At 46.2% G+C, this 25149-nt stretch overlaps 1 protein-coding gene across 1 annotated transcript in view; it reads right to left on the bottom strand.

Moving 5' to 3' along the window:
• LOC140421095 (synaptojanin-2-like) overlaps positions 1-25149 on the bottom strand; it is a 287869-nt gene that overhangs the window by 35411 nt on the left and 227309 nt on the right. Inside the window, 6 exon segments of the mRNA XM_072505504.1 lie at positions 6376-6506; positions 6641-6766; positions 6886-7053; positions 13069-13237; positions 22527-22605; positions 24056-24274. Of these exon segments, the coding sequence (XP_072361605.1) occupies positions 6376-6506; positions 6641-6766; positions 6886-7053; positions 13069-13237; positions 22527-22605; positions 24056-24274 (892 nt within the window).

Here is a 25149-nt window from a genome sequence, read left to right on the forward strand (position 1 = left end):
ATGTGGAGTTTATAAAGAGGATGCTGGGGAAGTGGCTAAGGTAAATATGGTCCTTTGGAAGATGAGAAGGGAGATTCAATAATAGGAGACAGGGAAATGGCTGAGGAGCTGAACAGGTTTTTTGGGTCAGTCTTCACAGTGGAGGACACAAATAACATGCCAGTGACTGATGGAAATAAAAATATGATAGGTGAGGACCTTGAGATGATTGTAATCACTAAGGAGGCAGTATTGGACAAACTAATGGGGCTAAAGGTAGACAAGTCTCCTGGCCCTGATGGGATGCATCCCAGAGTGTTAAAAGAGATGGCTAGGGAAATTGTAAACGCACTAGTGATAATTTATCAAAATTCACTAGACTCTGGGGTGGTCCCAGAGGATTGGAAAGTAGCAAACGTGACACCACTGTTTAAAAAAGGAGGTCGGCAGAAAGCGGGTAATTATAGGCCGGTAAGCTTAACTTCGGTTGTAGGGAAAATGCTGGAATCTATCATTAAGGAGGAAATAGCAGGGCACCTGGAGGGAAATTGTCCCATTGGGCAGACGCAGCATGGGTTCACAAAGGGTAGGTCGTGTCTGACTAACTTGGTAGAATTTTTTGAGGACGTTACCAGTGCAGTAGATAACGAGAGCCAATGGATGTGGTATATCTGGATTTCCAGAAAGCTTTTGACAAGGTACCACACAAAAGGTTGCTGCATAAACTAAAGATGCATGGCATTTAGGGTAAAGTAGTAGCATGGGTAGAGGATTGGTTAACTAACAGAAAGCAGAGAGTGGGGATAAATGGGTGTTTCTCTGGTTGGCAACCTGTAACTAGTGGGGTCCCTCAAAGATCAGTGTTGGGCCCGCAGTTGTTCACAATTTACATAGACGATTTGGAGTTGGGGACCAAGTGCAATGTGTCAAAGTTTGCAGACGACACTAAGATGAGTGGTAAAGCAAAAGGTGCAGAGGATACCGGAAGTCTGCAGAAGGATTTGGATAGGTTAGGTGAATGGGCTAGGGTCTGGCAGATGGAATTCAATGTTGCCAAGTGTGAGGCTATCCATTTTGGGAGAAATAACAGCAGAATGGATTATTATTTAAACGGTAAGATGTTAAAACATGCTGCTGTGCAGAGGGACCTGGGTGTGCTGGTGCACGAGTCGCAAAAAACTGGTGTGCGGGTGCAACAGGTGATTAAGAAGGCGAATCGAATTTTGTCTTTCGTTGCTAGAGGGATGGAGTTCAAGACTAGGGAGGTTATGCTGCAATTGTATAGGGTGTTGGTGAGGCCGCATCTGGAGTATTGTGTTCAGTTTTGGTCTCCTTACTTGAGAAAGGACATATTGGCACTGGAGGGAGTGCAGAGGAGATTCACTAGGTTGATCCCAGAGTTGAGGGGATTAGATTATGACGAGAGGTTGAGTAGACTGGGACTGTACTCATTGGAGTTTAGAAGGATGTGGGGGGATCTTATTGAAACATATAAAATTATGAAGGGAATAGATAGGATAGATGCGGGCAGGTTGTTTCCACTGGTCGGGGAAAGCAGAACTAGGGGGCATAGCCTCAAAATAAGGGGAAGTAGATTTAGGATGGAGTGTAGGAGGAACTTCTTCACCCAAAGGGTTGTGAATCTCTGGAATTCCTTGCCCAGTGAAGCAGTTGAGGCTCCTTCTTTAAACGTTTTTAAGAAAAAGATAGATACCTTTCTAAAGAATAAAGGGATTCGGGGATATGGTGTACGGGCCGGAGAGTGGAGCTGAGTCCACAAAGATCAGCCATGATCTCATTAAATGGCGGAGCAGGCTCGAGGGGCCAGATGGCCTACTCCTGTTCCTAGTTCTTATGTACCCGCGCTAATTTACTTTATTGTACAGAGGTTTATTTAGTCCTTCATTTAACTGACCCGTTGTACATTTCGCTGCACTCTGGATCGGTCTATAGTTTCCCCCCCCCCCCCCACTTTGGCTTCAGCTATGTTTTTCTTTTATTTTCCGGGAAAGAGGGGGGTATCCACCCCCTCCCCCCCCTTCTCTTGTGGCTTCCCCACTTTCCTTCCAGTGTCCCCCCTCTTCCCTGGGTTACGCAGTCCTTTGGTTCCTCATCTATCTTGGTTTTTTATTCTTTGCTTACTCGTCATTGCTGACCTCGAACAGGTTTTGGAACAGGCCGGCAAACTGCCCCCAAGTATCCAGGAAGCATTCCTCCGACCCTCGGATGGCGTACTTAATCTTCTCCAGGTGGAGAAATTCCGAGAGGTCAGCGAGCCAGACTGCAGCTGTGGGTGGTGGGATAAAGTACTTGAGGGGATTTAAATTATTGAATGGGCTTTCTTTTTTCTAAATTCATTAACAGGATGTGGACTTCACTGGTTAGGCCAGCATTTATTGCCCATCCCTAATTGCCCTTCAGAAGATGGTGGTGAGTTGCCTTCTTGAACCGCTGCAGTCCGCGAGGTGTAGGTACACCCACTGTGCTATTAGGGAGGGAGTTCCAGGATGTTGCCCCAGCAACAGTGAAGGAACGGCGATATATTTCCAAGTCAGGGTGTTTGTGACTTGGAGGGGAACCTCCAAGTGGTGGGGTTCCGAAGTATCTGCTTCTCTTGTCTTACTAGATGGTTGTGGTCATTGATTTTGAAGGTGCTGTCTGAGGAACCTTGGTGAGTTATTGCAGTGCACCTTACAGATGGTACACACGGCTGCCACTGTTCATCGGTGGTGGAGAGTTTGAATGTTTGTCGAAGGGGAGCAATCAAGCGGGCTGCTTTGCCCTGGATGGTGTCGAGCTTCTTGAACTGTTGTTGGAGCTGCACTCATCCAGGCAAGTGGAGAGTATTCCATTACACTCCTGACTTGTGCCTTGTAGATGGTGGACAGGTTTTGAGGGGTTAGGAGGTGAGTTACTTGCCGTAGGATTCCTAGCCGTTGATCTGCCCTGGTTGCCACAGTATCAATATGGCTAGTCCAGTTCAGTTTCTAATCAATGGTAACTCCCAGTACATTGATTGTGGGGGATTCAGTAATGATAATGCCATTGAATGTCAGGGGGTGGTGACTAGATCCTCTCTTGTCGGAAATGGTCATTGCCTGGCACTTGTGTGGCACGAATGTAACTTGCCACTTGTCAGCCCAAGCCTGGATATTGTCCAGGTCTTGCTGCATTTGGACATGGACTGCTTCATTACCTGAGGAGTCGCGAATGGTGAACATTGTGCAGTCATCCGCAAACATCCTCACTTCTGACCTCATGATGGAAGTGAGGTCATTGATGAAGCAGCTGAAGATGGTTGGGTCTCGGACAGCAGTTTCTTGATATCCCGTCGAGTGAATCGTATTGGCTGAAGACTGACATCTGTGATGCTGGGGATTTCTGGAGGAGACCAAGATGGATCATCAACTCTACACTTCCGGCTGAAGATTGTTACCAATGCCTCAGCCCTGTCTTTTGCACATATGCCCTGGGCTCCTCCATCATTGATGATGAGGCTACTTATGGAACCTCCTCCTTCAGTGATTGTTTAATTGTCCACCACCATTCATGGCTGGATGTGGCAGGGCTGCTGAGCTTAGATCTGATGTGTTCATTGTGGAATCTCTTCGCTCTATTACTTGCTGCTTATGCTGTTTGGCACCCAAGTAGTCCTGTGTTGTAGCATCACCAGGTTGAGACCTCATTTTTCAGTATGCCTGATGTTGCACCTGGCATGCTCTCCTGCACTCTTCATGAATGAAAGTGTAGCCAGGGGTACGCTTCATTGCTCCTACCTCACCTAGCCTGAGTGAAGAAGGTTGGGTGAGACAGAGGGGCGAAATGCTACTAAAAAATGAGTATCATTTCAGGTGGGAAAACTGGTTGAGTGAATCCAGGAGAGTTTTTTGTGCCAGTGCACTGATAGTCCTATGGGGATGGGGAAATGCTAGACCTAAACCTAGGAAATGAAGCCGGGAAAGTGGTCAAAGTGTCAGTGGGCGAACATTTAGGGGTTAGTGACCATAATTCTTTAAGTTTCAAAGTCATTATGCAAAGGGATAAGGATGGTCCAGAAATCAAGAGCGGGATTCTCCTCGCCGCAATCACACTCAGCGTGGGGGTGGAGAATGGGCGCCAGACCCGTGATCGGGTCCAACGCTGCTCCCGCGGACCGGAGAATCGCCACCAATCGCACATGCGCGCGGTGAACGCGGTGCCGCTCGGGGGCCATTGAAAGAGGCCCCCCGCGGCGATTCTCCGCCGACAACTGGCCAAGTTCCCGCCGGCGTGGTTCACTCATGGTTCCACCCGGAACCCCACTGGTTTGAGCCAGTCCGCGGCTACCCTGGTGGCGGGGCGGGGTGTCCGTCACGGGATGGGCCTCCAGGACCCCCCCCCCCCCCGCCCCGCCGGGCCCCGGCCGGAAATGCAGGGCCCCGCCTCGGCAGCTGGAGCTGCAAGGACTGCTCCGGGGACCTGCTAGCCCCCTTCAGGTAAGTGAATCGCTCTGGATTTTCTTCAGGAAAGTCCAGAGTGATTCGCGCCTGTTTTCCCACGGGTGTGGGGACATCGCCCCATTATCGGAGAATCCCGGCCCAAGTGTCTGAATTGGATGAAGTGCAATTTCAATATTATTAGACAGGTAAATCTACATTTGGAAACTTTGAGTCTTTTAAAAGTGAAATAGTGAGAGTTTAGGTCCAACGTGTTCCTCTAAGAGTGAAGGGAAAGTCTAGGGAAAAATGCCATCTAGGCACCCTGGCATTGCCAGGGTGGTACTGCCATGATGGCATCGGGAGTGCTAAACGATGCCATGGCAGGGTCTCCAAGGTGAGACCATTCAATGCGGGGCCTTGGGAAACTCCGGTGTAGACATATTCAAGTGAGACTAACTACTCATTTGGACAGGATCCAGGTTGTGATGCTGCGCGAGATCTTCTGAGGCGTAACAAGCATTGTAAATCTCACGACGGCCTCGTCGTTTCCCCGAGTCGGGTTCGACGAGGCTAGTAAATTGCAGCCATGATCTCCAAAACTATATAGATGGGTTGGTGCAGTGGGCAGTAAAGTGGCTGATGGATTTTAACACAAAGAAGTGTGAGGTTATGCATTTAGGGAGGACAAACTGTTGTGGGGAGTGCATAATAAATGGGAATATACTAAGAGGGGTAGATGAAATGAGAGATCTTGGCGTACAAGTACACAGGTCCCTAAAGGTAGCAGTATAAGGTTGTAAAGAAGGCATATGGAATGCTCTCCTTCATTGGCAGAGGCATAGAATGTAAAAGTAAGGATATAATGTTGGAATTGTATAAAGCAGCTGGAGTATTGTGCAATCCTGGCCACCACATTACAGGAAGGACGTAATTGCTCTGGAGCGAGTGCAGAGGAGGTTTACAAGAATGCTGCCAGGCCTAGAAAAGTGTAGCTACGAGGAGAGATTGGATAGGTTGGGGTTATTGTCCTTGGAACAAAGAAGGCTGAGGGGTGATTGAGGTATACAAAATTATGAGGGGAAGCAATAGAGTGGACAGGATAAAATTGTTTCCCTTGGTGGAGAATTCTAGAACCAGGGGACATGAGGAAGAGCTTTTTTATGCAGAGGGTAGTGGGTGCCTGGAATTCGCTGCCCGAGTTGGTGGTGGAGGCAGAGACCCTAAATTTTAAAAGTACCTGGATCTGCACCTTAAGTGCTGTAAGCTACAGGGCTATGGGTCGGGTACAGGAAGGTGGGAGTAGAAAGGGCACCTGGGTGTCCTCGGGTTGGCATGGACAAGATGGGCCGAATGCTCCCCTTCGGTGACTGACTAGGGGACACTGATTTTAGCTTTGAAAAAAAAGAGGGGACATGAGGAGAAGTTGTTTTACACTGCTACCTGGCATGCACTTGCTGAATAGATGGCAGAAGTTGTTTCAATCGTGACAATCAAAAGGGAATTTGATAAACACTTACAAAGGGAATGTTTTCAGCCAGGAGGAATGGGCAGGGGAATCAGTCTAATTGCACAGCTCTTTTCAAGAGCTTGCACATGCATGATAGGCCAATGGCTACCTGTTGTGCTTCATCACTTTAAATTTCAACTGCAGATAGAGTATCTTAAATTCTATTACCCGAAAATGGGCCATTGCGAAAACCGGGCATTCATGCATCAATTTTAATTGAATAAAACAAAAACAAAAAACTTACCTGGTCAATTCGGGTAGGCGTTGCATTGGTGCAATGTGGCTCCAAGCTAGATACCAGCTACACCGCTTCACATGCTGCTCTATCCCACGCTCCCAACAACCCTTGACCCCGCCCATCCCAGATTGACCCAAATTATCCACAGCCCAAACTGCTTGACCCCAAATCCGATAATGTCCAAAATCCAGCGCGGCCCCGGCCCCGAGGGTGCCGGATTTGAGGTACCGTACCTGTGTAAAGTTTACAGGTTGCCCAGTTGTCACTTGAAGAATCTGGGATGCATTTGAAATCAAGGCCTGGAAAGGACTTTCTTCAGATGAAAGCAAAAGATCAGAAGAAGACTTCTTCATGTTTTGTACAGCTAGAATAAAAGCTTGAGATTTATATTCAGTTCAAAATAAATGCAATTAAATAAATGTCTGACGTCCATCGATTGCTAGGTGTACTAGGATATTGATCTATAAACTGGACAGATAACTGTATAGTTGTTCTTACTTGGAGGAGGTGGTCTCTGTGGAGGCGGTGGGCGATCAGGTACTGACAGAGATCTACTTGCTGTACGTGGTCGAAATTCACTTTGTGGAGTCACCTCCTGATCAATTGTGGAACATTTTGCATTGTCTAAAACAGGAGTTTCGTATTCAGATGCCATAGAATAGTTAGTTAAGAGCAAAAATCCCCAGCTTTTATTAAAATAAATACATTTTGCCATTGATCATGTTCAAAACGTGATTATATACCTGTTATTTCTTCCTTTAGAGGATGTGGTAGTCTGTTTAATATCGGAAACTCACGGACCTCTTTAACATTAGATTCAGGAGACTCTTCAGGGGTACTTTTGTTATTCTCTGCTTGTCCTGTCACCAAGTGCTGTGGAACTATTTCTTCTAAATCTTCATCTATGTCTCCTACACAGAAAGAATGTGCATTTGGTTAACTTCAGTAACATACTGCATTTGATAGATCATGGGTTCTCAAGTGGGGTTCTGAGAGAAATATTTACGGGGTCCACTCTGCAGGGTTTCCAACACCATCAACCTAGCCCCTGGATCAATTTGACTCTTGATGACAGCAGATCACAGTCATCATACCACCATCTAATCCACATGACTTCTCACCTCTTTCATGAGCCAGCAATTCATTTACAAAATTCATTATTAATACAAAACTGCAGAGAACATTTTCCACTCTAGATCCAGAAATAAATTGTTACTTTATGACTGCCTGATGTTTGACTTGTTACCATTCTCTCCAAAGGTTGCTCCCCACTCTGGCTCCTGGATAGCACAGGCCAATTGTTCTGTTTCAGTCGTCAGCTCAAGTGGGATTACAAATTTATTTTGAGAGAGGTCACTGTGTATTGAATCTGTGAAGCAACCAACCCAGGCGTATGGGGAACATTCAGATAAGAGCCAGAGGCAGCAGAAATCCCTGGGGAGGGGAAACTAGGCGGTGAGAAAAGCCGACAGAATTGTTCCCTCACAGGAGGCAGACCTGGCAGAAATTGTCAAAAAGGCGAGAACTCGCTCAAAGCTATGGGTAGGGGACTTCCGGTGACGGCGGGCGGGAGGCGGCCGCACAATGGAGGGCTCCCGTTCGGGAACGGCATTTTCGGGGCTTTAAACCCGGTCCCAGGGTCCATGGAGGCGGCAAAAGCAGGGAGAAGGCACGGATGCGGCAGAGTGAAGAAAAATGTCTAGGGTGAGCAAAAGAACGTCCGTAAGGAAAACAGCTGAAGGCCCGTCGGGGAGTGGAAAGGTCACCGCGGGGTCACCAAGAAAATGGAGACTGGAGCGCCAGGGAAGGCCGCATTGCTCACGGCTGAATAAATAACTGAGGTGATGGCTGCGGAATTCGAAAGGCAGTTTACAAAATACATGGAGACAATGAGGAAGGAGATGAGAGAGGATTTGAATGCGCTGGTGGAGGAGGCGATTTCCCCGGTGACGAAGGCGGTGGCGAGCGCAGTGGCGGAGGTGCGAGAGCAAGGGGAGGCGCTGAAGGAAGTGGAGGAGACATTATTGCAGCACGGTGATCAACTTGCCTCAATGGGGAAGGAGATGCGCAAGGTGATGGACATTAACGAGGATCTGCGAGGAAAAATGGAAGACCTGGAAAACAGATCCTGGCGACAGAATTTGAGGATTGTGGGACTGCCCGAAGGAATTGAAGGACCGAGGCCGACTGAGTATTTTGCCGCGATGCTGGTGAAACTATTGGGGGAGGGGGAGGATCCCACCCACTATGAACTGGATCGGGCTCATCGGTCGTGGAGGCCTGTACCAAAGGCGAGTGAGCCGCCAAGGGTAGTGATTCTGTGATTCCGTAGGTACAGTGTGAAGGAGAAGGTCCTGAGCTGGGCCAAGCAGAAGCGGGTAGTGCAGTGGGCTGGAGCTGGTATACGTGTATACCAGGACTTTACGGTGGAGCTGGCGAGGAGGCAGGCTGCCTTCAACCGGGTGAAGAGGGCACTGTACATTAGCAAGGTGCAGTGCGGCATTGTATATCCAGTGAAGCTGAGGGTGACTCGCAAGCTCAGGGACTTTTATTTTGGAACGGCGGAAGCAGCGGAGGAGTTTGCGAAGGCAGAAGGACTGTGGCAGAACTGAAAAATTGAGAAATGGCCATGTGCCGATGTAACCTCATGACTGTATTTTCTTCTTTTTTGTTTCACTGCGTGCGGGTGTATGGGCTAAAGGAGCCAATGTTGTATATGGACAAGGGAAATGATGGGACTTTCACCCGAAATGAGGGCTCTTTGGTGTATAGGTAGATATGCGGGGTTTGTGTGCTAAAAGGGGATTTCTGGGCTTTCTAGGGCCGGGCAAGGGGGAAAGGGACCCGGGCGGGGGCCTCCACGCTGGCCAGTTTAAGCCGGCCAGTGAACGGGAGTGAGGTGGGGGGAGGGCCATCAGAGCCTGGCAGAACAGGGTCTGAGTGGTCTCCCCGGGGTGGAAAGTTGGGGGGGAAGGAACCGAGGTTGGGGGAGGAGTTTTACAAGAGGCAGTGGACGGGAGGAGTTGGAGACTGCGAGGGGGGGGTATAACTCTTGGGTATCATGTACGGTACTCTTTCAGAGGTTGGAGGGCGTTGAGTGTAGGGGGGGGGGGGGGGGGGGAGGGGGAGTGGTCTCTATAGGTCAATGGTGACCATGGGCGGTCCCGGACTCCTTTTTCTGTTTCTCCTTTGTTTTTGTTTCCACCGTGGGAGGGTTTGTTTTATTGGATGCATATATTAACAGGTGGGCCGTTGTTTGGGGTGGTGGGAGGATGGGATCGTTGGTATTGTTCAGGGGATTGATTTTGTATTTGTTACCGTTTACTGTTTGTGGGAGGGGTGTAAATTTTGAAGGAAAATGTGAAAATGGAGAATAAAAACATTTTTTTTTAAAAAGCTATGGGTGGGGGAAAATAGGCCTTGTCACTTCTGTATATAGATTAATATTTGCAACTGGAGTTGCTATAAATGACCAGAAGTATGTAGGGAGGTGGCAGGGACAACCCACAGGATGAGAGAAAAACATTGATCATTTATTTAAAGATAGCCAAATGGGAAACTGAAACAAGGGAAGGAAAATTGGGGGTAGTTGTTCCAAACCTGCTTTTGTGCGTAGATCGCTTTGGAATATTGGTGATGCCTTAGAGCTGTCGGACTATTTGAATCGCACTGCTACAAGGTATCAGTTTCTTCAGTTAATCACCTTCCAGTTTGTGTACCAAGTACCTCATAATGTTTGATCGGGTGGCAGAAACAAACTCAATTACAGCAGCTTTCAAAAGGAAATTGGATTAACGCTTGAAGGAGAAAGATTGCAGGGATGTGGGGACCAGACGGATGATGGGGCTAATTGAGTGGTGCTTCAAAAGAGCTAGAACAGCCTAGATGGGCCAAATGGGTTCTTTCTATGCAGTTGTCGAAGATACCTCAGTACCAGTAATATGTTTCACATTAAGTAAATAAACAAAAATATGGACAATTATATAATATTTTTCCTTGTAAAATATTTTATATTGTGCTGCAAAGGACCCATGGAGGGAAGGCCTCAGGAACAAAGGGTTAAGAATCCCAAAACAGATCAATTCGGTGTTTGCTATACGTCGCTGCCTGTAAATTGACTGCTATGTTTACCTACATAACATCTGTGACTACAGTTCAAAATAGTTCTTTGGTTGTAAAATGCATTAAGAATGTGACAGAGATTTATACAAAAATGACAGAAAATGCTGGACAATCTCAGCAGGTCTGATAGCATCTGTGGAGAGAGGACGGAGCTAACATTTCGAGTCTGGATAACTTTGTTATAGCTGGAGAGAACTGGAAATAGGATTAGATTTATACTGTTGGGGGCAGGGGGGCAGTATGGAGGAGTGGGGCTGGATAGAGGGCCAGCGATAGGTGGAGATTGATAAAGATGCCCTGGACAAAAAGACGTAGAGAATGTAAATAGTGGTGATAATGACTAAGAAGGGTGTTGATAGTAGCACAAAGTCCAGCAGACAAAATGGTCTCAATACTTGAGCACTGTGGTTGTACCTACACCACAAGGATTGCAATAGTTCAAGGTGGAAGCTCACCACCACCTTCGCAAGAGCAATTAGGGATGGGTAAAAACTCCTGGCCTTGTCAGTGACACCTCCACGAATAAAAACAATATTTTGTTTCTAGTTGCGTTTCCCACAAGAGACAGGAACGTCAACAAAACAGTTTTGCTATCTGTATTGTGATACAGTACTGACATGCCTATTAAGGAGCCTGAAATACACTGAATTACATATTTACACTTTCTGCAACAAGAAAAAAAAAGTTTTGCCCCGCTGGAGAGAGATGATTTGAGATTAGGAAAATAATTTGGTCTCTTCTTACTGAGGTGGCAAAATTCCTGTTGGTAGAAAGTGGGGAATTTTCTTTTGATCAGTGGTACCCTGAAAGAATGTTAAAACTTTGCTATTTACTATTTAATTATTAGCCTACTGTGGCTGTTGTATCCACCAGTTCTCAAAAATACATGTGCGAGAGTGAGGACTGTTGAAGGTGTTCAACTATCACAAAGGCAGCACGGTAGCACAGTGGTTAGCACTGTTGCTTCACAGCGCTAGGGTCCAATGTTTAAGGTGGTCAGGAAGAAGTTTCCAGTCTTTATTGCTTTTCTTTCCTACATAGTCGGTCTTTTTGTTTTTGCTTTTTCACTGAAGATTACAAGGCTCTATACAGGGATAGTGCAGGAAAATGTTGTTGAAGTGGAAGATCAGCCATGATCTCATCACTGAATGGCGGAGCAGGCTCAAAGGGGTGAATGGCCGACTCTATTCCAATTTTTGATGTGCTTATGTAGGTGGGGGGTATGCATGTTAGTATATGCTGTAATGCACAGGACAGTTTAGATGGACCAGTGTGTTCTTTCCTGTTCATAATGTTTGTATATTAATGCTGTGAGTCGGCTCACAAACTTTGGCCTGGAATCCAAATTAAACGAGTGCCAATATAAAGTTAACTGGAGTATTATCAATGCTTAACTTGCAGCTTGCCACTGGAATTGCATACAACAAATTCTAACACACATTCAATGGATCAGAATAATGAAGCCATATAATAAACTGCCACGCTGTTAAAGACACCAGTACAGTTAGATGAAGGACAAATTATTTCATACTACAATTTTATTCCCACAAATTTGCAAATTAACTCTTTGACAGTACCACAATAATACTAGACCAAGTTATTTTCATAATCTTTAATCAGCTTTATCCAGTCAGGCAGAATGTTTCTTTTCTTGATAAATAAACCCTTGCAGAAAATGTAAATATGTTATCAAATAAATGTACTTGGAGCTCTTTGCTGGCATGTTATTAATGTACAGCAATACAGATAGGAAAAAGCTTTCTCCAATCTTGTGCAGCTGGTGATGGTCTGTGATTTATGCTGTTTAGTTCAATTATGATTTTTATAAAAAATATATTCTTTAGGTTTGAGTGACACACGGAAGGCAGCATTTATTGCACATCCTTACCTTCTCTGAACTCATAAATATTTAACCATGTAATGTGGGACTAGGGTGAAGTGAGAGGTCTTACGGAGTTTCACCTCCAACACTGTAGCACTCCTTCAGTACTCAGAAGCACCAGACTGGCTTATGTGTTCAAGTGTCTTAATTCAGTTCAATCCTGTTAGCTTCATTTTAAATTGTTGATTACAGAATCAAAATATCTAAGTTGGCAATGCCGTACAGCAAGTTCATCTGTAAATGCTTTTAATTACAGTTTAGTGGAAAGATTGTTGATGGAGGAACTATAGTATTCTACCACCAATTAAACATTCTTCAACAAAATATACTTTGTTGAATTTGAATAGCTTTTGGATTTCGTTTTGTTACCTGATGTTAGCCGGCAGGTAGCAAAATATTGTCAAGAAAGTTCTGTCAGGACACAAGTGTGAAGATACCACTGACAACAAAAAGATTATGCGAATGCTAATCACGTATTGCAAATTGATAGCGAATACAGTTAGAACAATCACCCTAAGAAACAAATTCAGTGAGCTTTGACAAAGATTCATCCAGACTCAAAACATTAGCTCCCTTCTCTCTCCACAGATGCTGTCAGACCTCTTAAGATTTCCCAGCATTTTCTGTTTGTGTTTCAAATTCCAGCATCCGCAGTAATTTGCTTTTATCAGCAAGCTGCATTGTTGGCTGATGTACGTTTGGACAAGTTTGGATATTATTTAGGCGATTGTTGCCAATCAGTTTAGAAGTCTGTTGGATAGATTAGGGTAATCCCCACTCAACCCTTGCTAATCACTGAAATTCTGAACTCATGCTGCAGAGAATTGCAGAACAATTGCCATCCTGGAGCAACAACAAGATGCTCCACTGAACTTTTACTTGGTGATAATTCTATGCAAGACTCGAGTGATATATGATTTACCTTCAGTATCATAATCCAGACTGTTGAAATCAAAGGTTTCTTCCAGCAGGCAAGAATTTGCAGTCGGAGACATTGGTGCAATACTGTTCCTGTTGATATTAATTTCTTCATGTAGATCATTCAGCCAGTTTCTGGTCCGGGGTCTTATACTCACCACTCTGCCATTAACCTTAAAAGGTGTTAAATCACATTCATTTTAATGAATGGAACAGCACAAATAAATAACTGCACAAAACTTGCTTCCACATGTTTTTCAATGTACATAGTAACAAATTGCTTAGTTCAACAGAAATCTGGGGCTGGATTCTCCGCAATCGGCGTGATGTCCGCCGACCGGCGCCAAAAACGGCGCGAATCAGTCCAGCATCGCGCCGCCCCAAAGGTTCGGAATTCTCCGCATCTTGAGGGGCCGAGCCCTTTTTGAAGAATAAAGGGATTAAGGGTTATGGTGTTCGGGCCGGAAAGTGGAGCTGAGTCCACAAAAGATCAGCCATGATCTCATTGAATGGTGGAGCAGGCTCGAGGGGCCAGATGGCCTACTCCTGCTCCTAGTTCTTATGTTCTTATGTTCTTACCTTGAGGGGCTAGGCCCGCGCCAGACTGATTTCCGCCTCGCCAGCTGGCAGGAAATGACTTTGCCGTGCGGCACATGCGCGGGAGCATCAGCGGCCGCTCACGGCATCCCCGCGCATGCGCAGTGGAGGGAATCTCTTCCACCTCCGCCATGGTGGAGACCATGGTGAAGGCGGAAGGAAAAGAGTGCCCCCACGGCACAGGCCCGCCCACGGATCGGTGGGCCCCAATCGCGGGCCAGGCCATCATGGGGGCACCCCCCGGGACCAGATCGCCCCGCGCTCCTCAGAGCCCGCCCGCGCCGCCTTGTCCCGCCGGTAAGAGAGGTGGTTTGATTCTCGCCGGCGGGACCGGCATTCCAGCAGCGGGACTTCGGCCCATCGCCGGCCGGAGAATCGCCGGGGGGGGGGGGGGGGCGCCAACCGGCGCAGCGTGATTCCCACCCCCGCCGAATATCCGGTGCCGGAGAATTCGGCAACTGGCAGGGGCGGGATTCACGCCAGCCCCCGGCGATTCTCCGACCCGGCGGGGGGTCGGAGAATCCCGCCCCTGATCTCTCCCCTGATGCACTGTCAATCACCTGAAATTTGTGTGGTCTGGTTAGCAAACCTACAATCTGAAACAGTTTCTCATTACCTACTGTATCAAAACCTTGCTCAATGTTGAACCCCTCAATCCAATCCAATTGCCCTTTAAAAACCTCTGTTCTAAGGACAGCAATTCCAGGTCCTCTGAACTTCCACATGACTGAAGCCCTTCATCTCAGCACCATTCTGTAGACCAAAGGAGACTTTACAGTGCAGAAAGAGGCCATTCAGCCCAGTGAATCTGCACCAACCCTCTGAAAGAGCACCCTACCTAGGCCCATTCCTCACACTATCTCCGTAACCCTGTAACCCCACCTAACCTGCCCATCTTTAGACACTATGGGGCAATTTAGCATGGTCAATCCACCGAACTTGCACATCTTTGGACTGTGGGAATAAACCATAGCACCCGGAGGAAACTCACGCAGGCACAGGGACAAAGTGCAAACTCCACACAGACGGTCACCCAAGGCTAGAATTGAACCTGGGACCCTGGAGCTGTGAGGCAGCAGTGCTGACCACTGTGCCACCCCAAAATAAAATTGGCTGTCCTCCCTCCTCCTCCTCAGCCCTGGAGGTTGAGAGCAGCTTCCCTCGACGGCCATTAGCCGACATCTCCTACTCCCCTCCGTCCGAAATCTCTCCCGCAAATTCTCCAACACTTTGACACCCTCCCTAAAGTGCAATGCTATTCAAAATATTAATTTTGCTGCAAGTCAAAATTTTCCTCAATTCTGTTTTTATTAAAGAACATAAATTAGCTCTTATTTTCTGGCCCCCCGCCACCCCTCCCCCTCATTATAAATCATCTTGGAGCACTGAAATCCCCCTACTTCACATCTTTGGGCTTTGGGGGTGAGACCCACGCAAACATGGGGAGAATGTGCAAACTCCGCACGGACAGTGACCCAGGGCCGGGATCGAACCTGGGTCCTCGGCGCCGTGAGACAGCAGTGCTAACCCACTGCACCAGCGTGCCACCCAGCTCTGAAAATACTATGAGACTATTCTACAGGCTGGCACTCTGAGGCTAGAATTTGCCTGCCATGAGTATCTCATAGTGTTTTAAACTTAAATAAGGGCAATTGTAAGGGTGTGAAGAGGGAGCTGGCTAAAGCGAACTGGGAAATTATATACTGTGGCAGACATTTAAAGAGATATTTCAGAATACTCAAAAAAGATACAATCCAGTGAGAAAGAAAAGACGCTAAGGGGAGGGTGCACCATCCAAGACTTTGACTGTATCAAAATGAAAGTGTATAATTTCACAGAGACGAGTGACAGGGAGAAAACTAGACAGGATTATGAAGAACAGCAAGGAAGGACAAAAAGATTAATAAGGAGGAACCAAATAAAAGTTTGGGAGAGAGCTAACTAGAAATATTACAATAGGTAGTAAGTGTTTCAACAGGTGCTTATAGGAGAAAAGAGCAGGTAAAGTGAGCGCTCGTCCTCTAGAAAGTGAGAATGGGAAATTAATAATGTAAAATAAGGAAATGGTGGATGAATTGAAATTATATTTTGCATTAGTCTTCACCTTAGAGGATTCAAATAACTAAAGCAACTAAAACAAGTACTACTACTACTACTACTACTACTAATAATAATAATAATAATAATAATAATAATAATAATAATAATAATAATCGCTTATTGTCACAAGTAGACTTCAATGAAGTTACTGTGAAAAGCCCCTAGTAGCCACATTCCGGCGCCTGTTCGGGGAGGCTGGTACGGGAATTGAACCCGCGCTGCTGGCATTGCTCTGCATTGCAATCCAGCTATTTAGCCCACTGTGCTAAACCAGCCCCTTGTACTATCACCAAGGAAAGGATACTGAGAAAATTATTACAAATAAAAGCTGACAAGTCTCCAGGTCTTGATGTACTTCATCCTAGGGTGCGAAAAGAAGTAGCTGCTGAGATTGGTTAGCTACATTGGTTTTAATTTTCCAAAATTTCCTAAATTCTGGAATGGCCCCATCAAATTGGCAAATAGTGAATGTGGTTCCCCTGTACAAGAAAGGAGGGAAACCTACAGGCCAGTTAGCTTAATATCTGTCGTAGGGAAATTGTTGGAATCTATTATTAAAGAGGTTTTCAGTGGTCGCACTGCAGTCTCACGGCGCCAAGATCCCAGGTTCGATCCCGGCTCTGGGTCACTGTCCGTGTTGAGTTTGCACATTGTCCCCGTGTTTGCGTGGGTTTTGCCACACAACCCAAACATGTGCAGGCTATGTGGATTGGTCATGCTAAAATTGCCCCTTAATTGGAAAAAATGAATTAGGTACTCTAAATTAAAAAAAAGAAAATTAAAGAGGTTTTCGTGGGGCATTTAGAAAATCTCATAAAATCAGGCAGACTCAACTTGGTTTTGTGACAGGGAAATCATGTTTGAATACTTTATTGAAGTTTGTGAACAAGTAATAAAGATGAAGGGGAACCTGTGGATGTGCTGTACTTCGATTTCCAGAAGGCATTTTAGAAGGTGCCACATTAAATATTTCTATGCGGGTGGAGGGGAGGGAAGGAAAGAGTGGAGACATATTGGCATGGATAGAAGATTGGTTATTGAAAGGAAGCAGAGTGTAGAGATAAATGGGCCTTTTTGGGTTTGCAAGATGTGATGAGTAGAATGTCAAAAGGATCCATGTTGGGCCTCTACAATTTACAATTGATATCAATGACTTGGAGGAAGGGACTGCATGCATGATTGCCAAATTTGTTGATAACACAAATTTAGGTAGGAAAGCAAATTGTGAAGAGGACATAAAGGATGCTATCTGATCTAACAAAAAAAAATGTCCCTTTTGGGCAGGATTAGCAGGGTCATTCCCAGCACTACAGGCAGCACTACAGGCAGCACCCCAGCAAGAAACGTCCCGCCAAGGCCACACTCAGTGTAATTTCCTGCATGGAGGAGCTCCTTCGTGCAGGAAGAGATTGGGATTTTTAAATAGTGTCCCAATCTCTCGACACCCGATGCAACCCCTGGACCCCCCTGGATCCCCCCCCCCCGCCTGCCCCCCCCCCCCGCCCCCCCCCCCCCCCCCCCCCCCCCCCCCCCCCCCCCCCCCCCCCCCCCCCCCCTAGGTAGAGTGATCCTTCGGAGGGTTTGTGTAGACCCGATGGGCCGAATGGCCTCCTTCTGCACTGTAGTGATTCAATGATTCTACAGGATGTTGGTGTAGAATACTGTGTATAATCTTGGTTTCCTTATTTAGGAAAGGCTATAAATACATTTGAAGCAACTCTGAGAAGGTTTGCTTGACTGATACTGGGATGAGGGGGGGGGCTTATCTTTTGAGATAAGTATAAAAGATTGAGAGGTGATCTTATTGGAACATGAGGGGACTTGACAGGGTGGATGTTGAAAAGATATTTCCCCTTTTAATAGAGTCTAGAATTCGGGGACACAGTTTGAAATTAAGGGGTCCCCCATTTAAGATGCCGAGGAGAACAATTCCGTCAGTGGGGTCAGGAGTCATTGGAAATCTCTTCCCAGGAGAGCAATGGAAGTAAGGTCAATAAATTTTTTTATGGCAGAGGTAAATAAATTCTTCACTAACAAGGGAGTCAAAGGCTATCAGTGATAGGCAGAATGTGGAATTCAGGTTCCAATCAGATCAGCTCCTAATTTGTCTGTCTGTCTATATGTCTATCAAAGGTCCACTCTTTAACAACCAACCATAAGCCACTGGAGATGTACCTCATATTATCATATAGAGCAGAAGGAGACCATTTGGCCCATCAAGTCTACACTGACCCTCTGAAAGAGTACCCTACCTAGGCCCACTCCCCCATCCTAGCCCTGTAACCCCATCTAACCTAAGGGTCAATTTAGCATGGCCAATCCACCTAACCTGCACATCTTTGGACTGTGGGAGGAAACCGTAGCACCCGGAGGACCCAAGCAGACACGAGATAATGTATAGATAGTGCTAGATAACTGCAAGAAAAACACCAGAACCTGGGCTGGTTTTGTCATTTCCATTAAATGACCGTTTTAACTTTGCAGTTTTGTAAGCAATGTACTTTTAAAGTAGGAGTACGAGCAGGCAATGTCAGCATGTCATCTATATGGTGCAGAGATTGGAAGTTTATTAATATTTAAGGGCAGGTGTAGTAGTTGTAAGAACTGTTAATGTGGAGAGAGTTTGAGGAAGATTTCAGGATAATGAATAAACAAAATAAAGTGCTTGGAGATTAACTGATCCTGTGCATGTTTGGCTCCAATCGGTTTTCTTTCTCCTCTTCTACTACTTGCCTTTGTATGAGTCCTCCGCACTTCACTGGATAAGGGAACATAAGAAATGGAAACAAGGGAAACTGTATGGCCTGCCGAGCCTGCTCCGTTATTCAACATGGCCATGGCTGCTCTTGGGGGCTTCAACTCCACTTTCCTGCCGCTCCTCATATCGCTTGATTTCCTGAGACACCAAGGGCTGGATTCTCCAATTTGCAGACAAAGTGCTGACGCAGGCGTGGGAACAGTGGCGTTTTATGCCAGAAAAACGGCGCAAAACATCTGTCTTTAACTCAGACTTAAATATTTTCAGTGATATTCCAGATGTGGTCTCACCAACCCTAAACAATTGCAACAACGCTTCTCTACTTTTATACTCCAGTCCTTTTGCCCCCACGGCACAGGCCTGTCCCGCCGGCGAGAATCAACCCACCTCTCTTACCGGAGGGACAAGGCGGCACGGGCGGGCTCCGGGGTCCTGGGGGGGGGGGGGCGCAAGGTGATCTGGCCCCGGGGGGTGCGCCCACGGTGGCCTGGCCTGCGATCGGGGCCCGCCCACCGATCTGCAGGAGGGCCTGTGCCGTGGGGGCACTCTTTTCCTTCCGCCTTCACCATGGTCTCCACTATGGCGGAGGCGGAAGAGACCCCCTCCACTGCGCATGCACGGGAATGCCGTGAGCGGCCGCTGACGCTCCCGCGCATGCGCCGCACGACAACGTCAGTTTCGTGCCAGCTGGCGGGGCACCAAAGGCCTTTCCCGCCAGCTGGCGGGGCGGAAATCAGTCCGACGCAGGCCTAGCCCCATAAGGTTAGGGCTCGGCCCCTCAAGATGCGGAGGATTCCGCACCTTTGGGGCGGCACGATGCCGGACTGATTCGCGCCGTTTTTGGCGTCGGTCGGCAGACATCGCGCCGATTGCGGAGAATCCCGCCCCAGAAGAGAATCACAGAATCCCTAGTGCTGAAGGAGGCCATTCAGCCCATTAAGTCTGCACCGACCCTCTGAATGAGCAGCCCCCCCAGTCCCACTCCCTCGCCCGATGCCCGTAATCCCAACTACCCTTTGGACACCAAGGGGCAATTTATCATGGCCAATCATTTTCATTTCATTTCATTTCATCTAACCTGCACACCTTTGGACTGTGGGAGGAAACCAAAGCACCTGGAGGAAACACACACAGACACAAGGGGAAAGTGCCAACTCCACACAGACAGTCACCCAAGGTTGGAATCAAACCTGGGCCCTGGCACTGTGAAGCAGCAGTGCTAATCTCTGTGCCACCGTGTTGCCCCATTCCGAATCAAGCTACTGGCCAAGTTATATATTAACTTGGATTTAGATGTTAATTGTGTATCAGTTATGTTTAATTATAGGCAGATGGAAAGCATTCATTGAAGTTTCACATGAGCACAAATAAAGAGAAACTTCCTAAAACAGGCATGTGGTTGAATTAGGTGATATGTTTGACTCTGTAACACTGAGTGAAGATTGGCTCCAGTATTAGCCTTCACCAACTAACTATCTGAAATAGAATATTAAATGTTTTTGAACAATAAGATGCAAGTGAATGATAGCACTGGATGTTCAGATGATACAGTTCATCTGCTTTAACTTCTTTGCAAAGATCAAGTTTTGGAAAGAAAGACAATTTTTGAAAAAAACTAATAAGAAAGGCGGGGAAGAAACATGAAAAGAGGCTGCAACTAACATAGAAGGAAATCCCAAGGTCTTCTATAACATATAAATAATAAATGGGCGGTAAAAGAGTAGGGCCGATTAGGATTATAAAAAGGAGACTTGCACATGGAGACAGGAGGAATAGCAAAAGTTTTAAATAAATACTTTGCATCTGTCTTTACAGAGGAAAAATATGCTACCCATGTTGAGGTGAGAGAGAAGGTAACTGGTACACTAGAAGAATTTAAAATTGAGGAGGTGGTGGTATTAGAAAGGCTATCTTTACTTATAATTGATAAGCTACCAGGACCAAATGAGATGCATCCAAGGATATTGAGGGACATGGGAGTAGAACAGGGTAGGTGCCAGAGGACTGGAGAATTGCGATTGTTACACACTTGTTCAGAAAGGGGTGCAATGATAAAGCCAGCAAGTCAGTTTGTGGTAGGGAAACCTCTGGAAACTATGGTTAGACGACTGCAGGATAATTAAGGAAATCAAGGGCCACACTGTTGATGTGGTGTATATGGATTTTCAAGAGGCATTTGATGCTGTGCCCCACAACAGTTCTAGCCCATGGAATAATAATGGCCAATAGTGACAGCCTACTCATGAATGGGTCCGAGGCCGTCATTTTCAGCCCTGAAAAGTGCCCAGTCTATCACAAATTACCCTGGAAGAGCAAGGTATCGCGAAGATTTGAAAAACACTTGGAAGTTAGCTGTTTCACACTGCTGCTATTCAGTAGCAAGATGCGTGGTTTTCGCCACTAACAGGATGCTTCCCTCAAGCCAAACGGATGTTCTGCCCATTACACAAATTAGTAATATGGTAGGTAAATTTCAGTTCCAGTGTGACAATGGTATGTAGGTCCTACGTCCCAAAAGACTGGGGGATCGTGTCAAACAGCATACCCCTTCTGTTACTCGCACTGAGCAAGGACAGGATATATCCAACCAGCCCGTGCTTGCAAAACTCAAAACACAGTGTCCACATTATATGTGATTCCGCTATTGAACAACATTTGCTAAATAATCCTCAGTGAACTAAGAATTACGACGATAAACATTTTAAGATCGTCAGTCAGGCTCGCAGTGTGACATGTACTGGAAGCTGCATATATTAATACACAAGAGCACTGTTCTTTGCATATAGAAAGGACAACGTGTCTGTTTCAGCTAAACAAAACAAACAGCAGCTATTCACTGGTTCATTCTTAGGGCAATGCCTTGAGCAATCACAGTCAAGCTGCCTGGTTTAAATTTCAAACAATGTTTGGCAGTCAACTGTCAGTCACTACCAACTGGTGCATTCTCCGTGGCACCGTTTCTACCAATCAGAATCCACTTGCCAACCAAGCAGCACTCTCTTCTGATACAGTTTAAATCTGTTGTTTCCCCTGACACAGTACTCTTACAAATTGCCCTGATAAGTGCAAGACCAAAAGCTTCGACAAAAAACGTCTCCCTTTTCAGAAATACTTAATTCTGCTACCGGAGGAGGTGGTGGAAGCAGGGACGATAGTGACATTTAAGGGGCACCTTGACAAACACATGAATAGGATGGGAATAGAGGGATACGGACCCAGGAAGTGTAGAAGATTGTAGTTTAGTCGGGCAGCATGGCCGGCACGGGCTTGGAGGGCCGAAGGGCCTGTTCCTGTGCTGTACATTTCTTTGTTCTTGTAATACCAAACAATTATTTCTAGTGGGATTGCTACCTAATTGTAGCCAAGGAACTCTGGGAAATTAAAACTGATGCATTGACCATCTCTGCAGCCACTTCTTTCAGAACCTCAAGATTTAGTTCACAAGGGATTTGTTGCCACTTAGTCCCATTCTCTTGAAAATCATTCCACCAGGTTTTACTCAACTGATTCAGTGCAAAGCAGACACCTATTTTTAAATGCTAGAATTGGTTTGGGGTTTTAATCAAACATAATTTGAATACATCAATGCGATTATTGCTTGCTTAGGCTTCACTTAACAAAACTCTGCTGTATAGCGCAAGGCAGGAGGCAAGCAGTAAAAAGGGAAAGCGTTCTAAACCTTCTATTTAATGGATTTACTGATCCCTATCCATGGAAGGAGTTAAAATGCTCTTATGACTTATTCTGTGCCCCTTAGTGTCCAAAAGGTTATGTGGGGTTACTGGGATGGGGTGAAGGTGTGGGCTTAAGTAGAGTGCTCTTTCCGGGGGCCGTGCACACTCGATGGGCCGAATGGCCTCCTTCGCACTGTAAATTCGATGATTCTGAATGCAGTATCAACTGTTATGTTGTTGTGATGATCACTACACTAAAATGTGTCTGAATAAAAGCTGAAGTGACAACACACACACACACACACACACAATCTGTATCAAAACCAGCCTTACCTTTCTCCCATCTAGATCCAAAACTTTCAGAGCCATCCGGCTATCTTGAAAAGTTACGAGCATCTGTCCATGATCAAACCTAACAGGAATATAGTAACACAGTTATTGTACAGCCATGTAGAACATTCTTTAACAAAACCAATGGGAGAAAAGCAGCTCCCATCAGGATGGACTCCTTAGAGAAGTCACTGAGATTGTTTCCATTGGTCTAGGAATCTAAATCCTGAGGGGCACAGTCCCAAGATAAGGGGCCGATCATTTAGGACTGAGAAGAGGAGAAATGATTTCACTCAACGGGTTGTGAGTCTGACTCTTTGGAATTCCCTACCTCAGAGGGTTGTGGATTCTCCATCATGAAGTACATTTAAGGCTGAGACACAGATTTCTGGACTCACAGGGAATCAAGTGATACGACTACGTTGGGCGCCATTGTTGGAGCAGCCTTGAAAAGCCAAATGGTCTCCTCCTGCTCCTATTTTCTATGTGTCTATAGATAGAGCACTTGGGGTGAAGGGATATAAGGATATGAGGGGGGGGGGTGGGTGGAGGAGGATGCTGGATCAGGCTATTGAGTTGGATGCTCAGCCATGATTATAATGAATGGTGGAACAGGCTCAAAGGGCCGAATGGCATCCCCCTGCTCCTATTGTCTATGTTTCCAGATGGAGAGTGGCAGGAGCTGAAGCCCAAGGTCAGCCATGATCGTACTGAATTGTGCTATAGACTCAACAAGTTCTACTCTTACTCTATTTCTTGTAAACCGGGTAGACAGTCACAATATACAGGGTCACATCAATAACATTAATCTACTGTAGAAATTATTTTCAGTTTCGTAGCAGTTGGATGTACAATGACACATAACACTGTTGCTATTAACACAATGAGGGCAGGCACCAAAGCAGTCGGTGTCCATATGCAAAAAGACCTGGATGAAACCATGGGCGGCAAGGTGGCACAGTGGTTAGCACTGCTGCTTCACAATCCCAGGGACTCGGGTTCGATTGTGACCTTGGGTGACTTTCTGTGTGGAGTTTGTACATTCTACCAGTGTCTGCGTGGGTTTTACCAGCCGTGTGGAAGATGGAAGCCGGCCTCTGCTGCATGGAGACACTGCCTGGTGAATCTTGAATGTCTTCTTGTAGGATCAGGGTGGCGGGGGGGGGGGGGGGGGGGGGGGGGGGGGGGGCTTCTATTCAAGCATGGAGGAGGCTCTGCTGAATGGAGGGGCCCTCCCACAAATGGGAGAAGCAGGGTTGCCCCCGAATCATTGTCGAGGACCCCAGCCGAGTCAAAACAAATCTTGGCCTTTCCTCCACCTGTGCCTGAGTATTCCCAGCAATTTTTATCTTTATTACACATGCTGTTCACGCTGGAATGAACTTTGGCAATAGATAGCAATAGTTTCCTATTGGTACTGGCACAACAATCAATAATGATCATTTTTGTCCAAATCTTTCTCTTCAATAAAAGACAAAGCTAAAATTGAACCAGTGTTTTCAGGGTCATATATTCCTGGTAACACCACTTACCTCACCAATAGGATAGTGCCATAACTCTGAAAGCAATTAATTATCTCATTGCTTAGGTCATCTGGAAATGCTTCTCTTTCTTCATTGGTTGCTCCTTTGAGACATATCACCACAGTTGCATCCGACGGCCCCTGGGAGGATGTAATGTCTTGGAATACCTCCTCGCGTGCAAAAACATCCACCTCCTGAATATTCACTTCAAAGATAGCTAACACAGGCCTGCATTTGAATTGCGAAATGGGGAATTGTTAAAGTATGAAAGACGAAACATCATTAAAACTGGTGTGAACGCATTAACACTTGAGTAAACATCATCAGGGTTTTGGCTGTTACATTACCGCAATTCAAAATGTTCCCTGCGGCTCTTTAAAAGTCACAGCCTCTTCACAGCCAGATTTAAATACTGGCATCATATTTTACTTGAATTCCAGTCTTGCATTCAAATTGTTAATGAAAAGTGTAGCAGTTAATTCTGCTGAAAAGAGAGAGACCGAGCAAAGAAGATTTGCATTGCGTCAGGTCCAACCTGGCAGGTAGTCCACTATTGATGTCAATGCCTCTCTTCATAAATACCTGCAGTGACAAGCCGAATTTCAAAGGTCAAAGTAAAACAGAATTGTAATGTGGTTCAGTTATACTGACCATAGAATTCACAGTGCAGAAGGAGGCCATTTGGCCCATCGAGTCTGCACTGGCCCCTGGAAAGAGCACCTTATCTAGGGCCACACATCCACCCTATCCCCATACACCAGTAACCCCATCTTACTTTTATTTTTGGACACTAAGAGCAATTTAGCATGGCCAATCCACCCACGCTACACATCTTTGGACTTTGGGAGGAAATCGGAGCTCCCGGAGGAAACCACGCAGATACGGGGAGAACGTGCAGACTCCGCACAGACAGTGACCCAAGCCGGGAATCAAACCTGGGACCCTGGAGCTCTGAAGTGACTGTGCTAACCACTGTGCTACCATGCCGCCCAGTACAAAGTTTTCTCTCACTTCTTCAGTGATAGCCCGCTCACAGCAGCATCAGAAGATTAAATCATTGAATACATCAACATACCAGTGTTCACTGTGCTCATCAACCTAAA

Source organism: Scyliorhinus torazame, chromosome 1 (genome assembly GCF_047496885.1).
Source record: "Scyliorhinus torazame isolate Kashiwa2021f chromosome 1, sScyTor2.1, whole genome shotgun sequence".
NCBI classification, from domain to species: domain Eukaryota; kingdom Metazoa; phylum Chordata; class Chondrichthyes; order Carcharhiniformes; family Scyliorhinidae; genus Scyliorhinus; species Scyliorhinus torazame.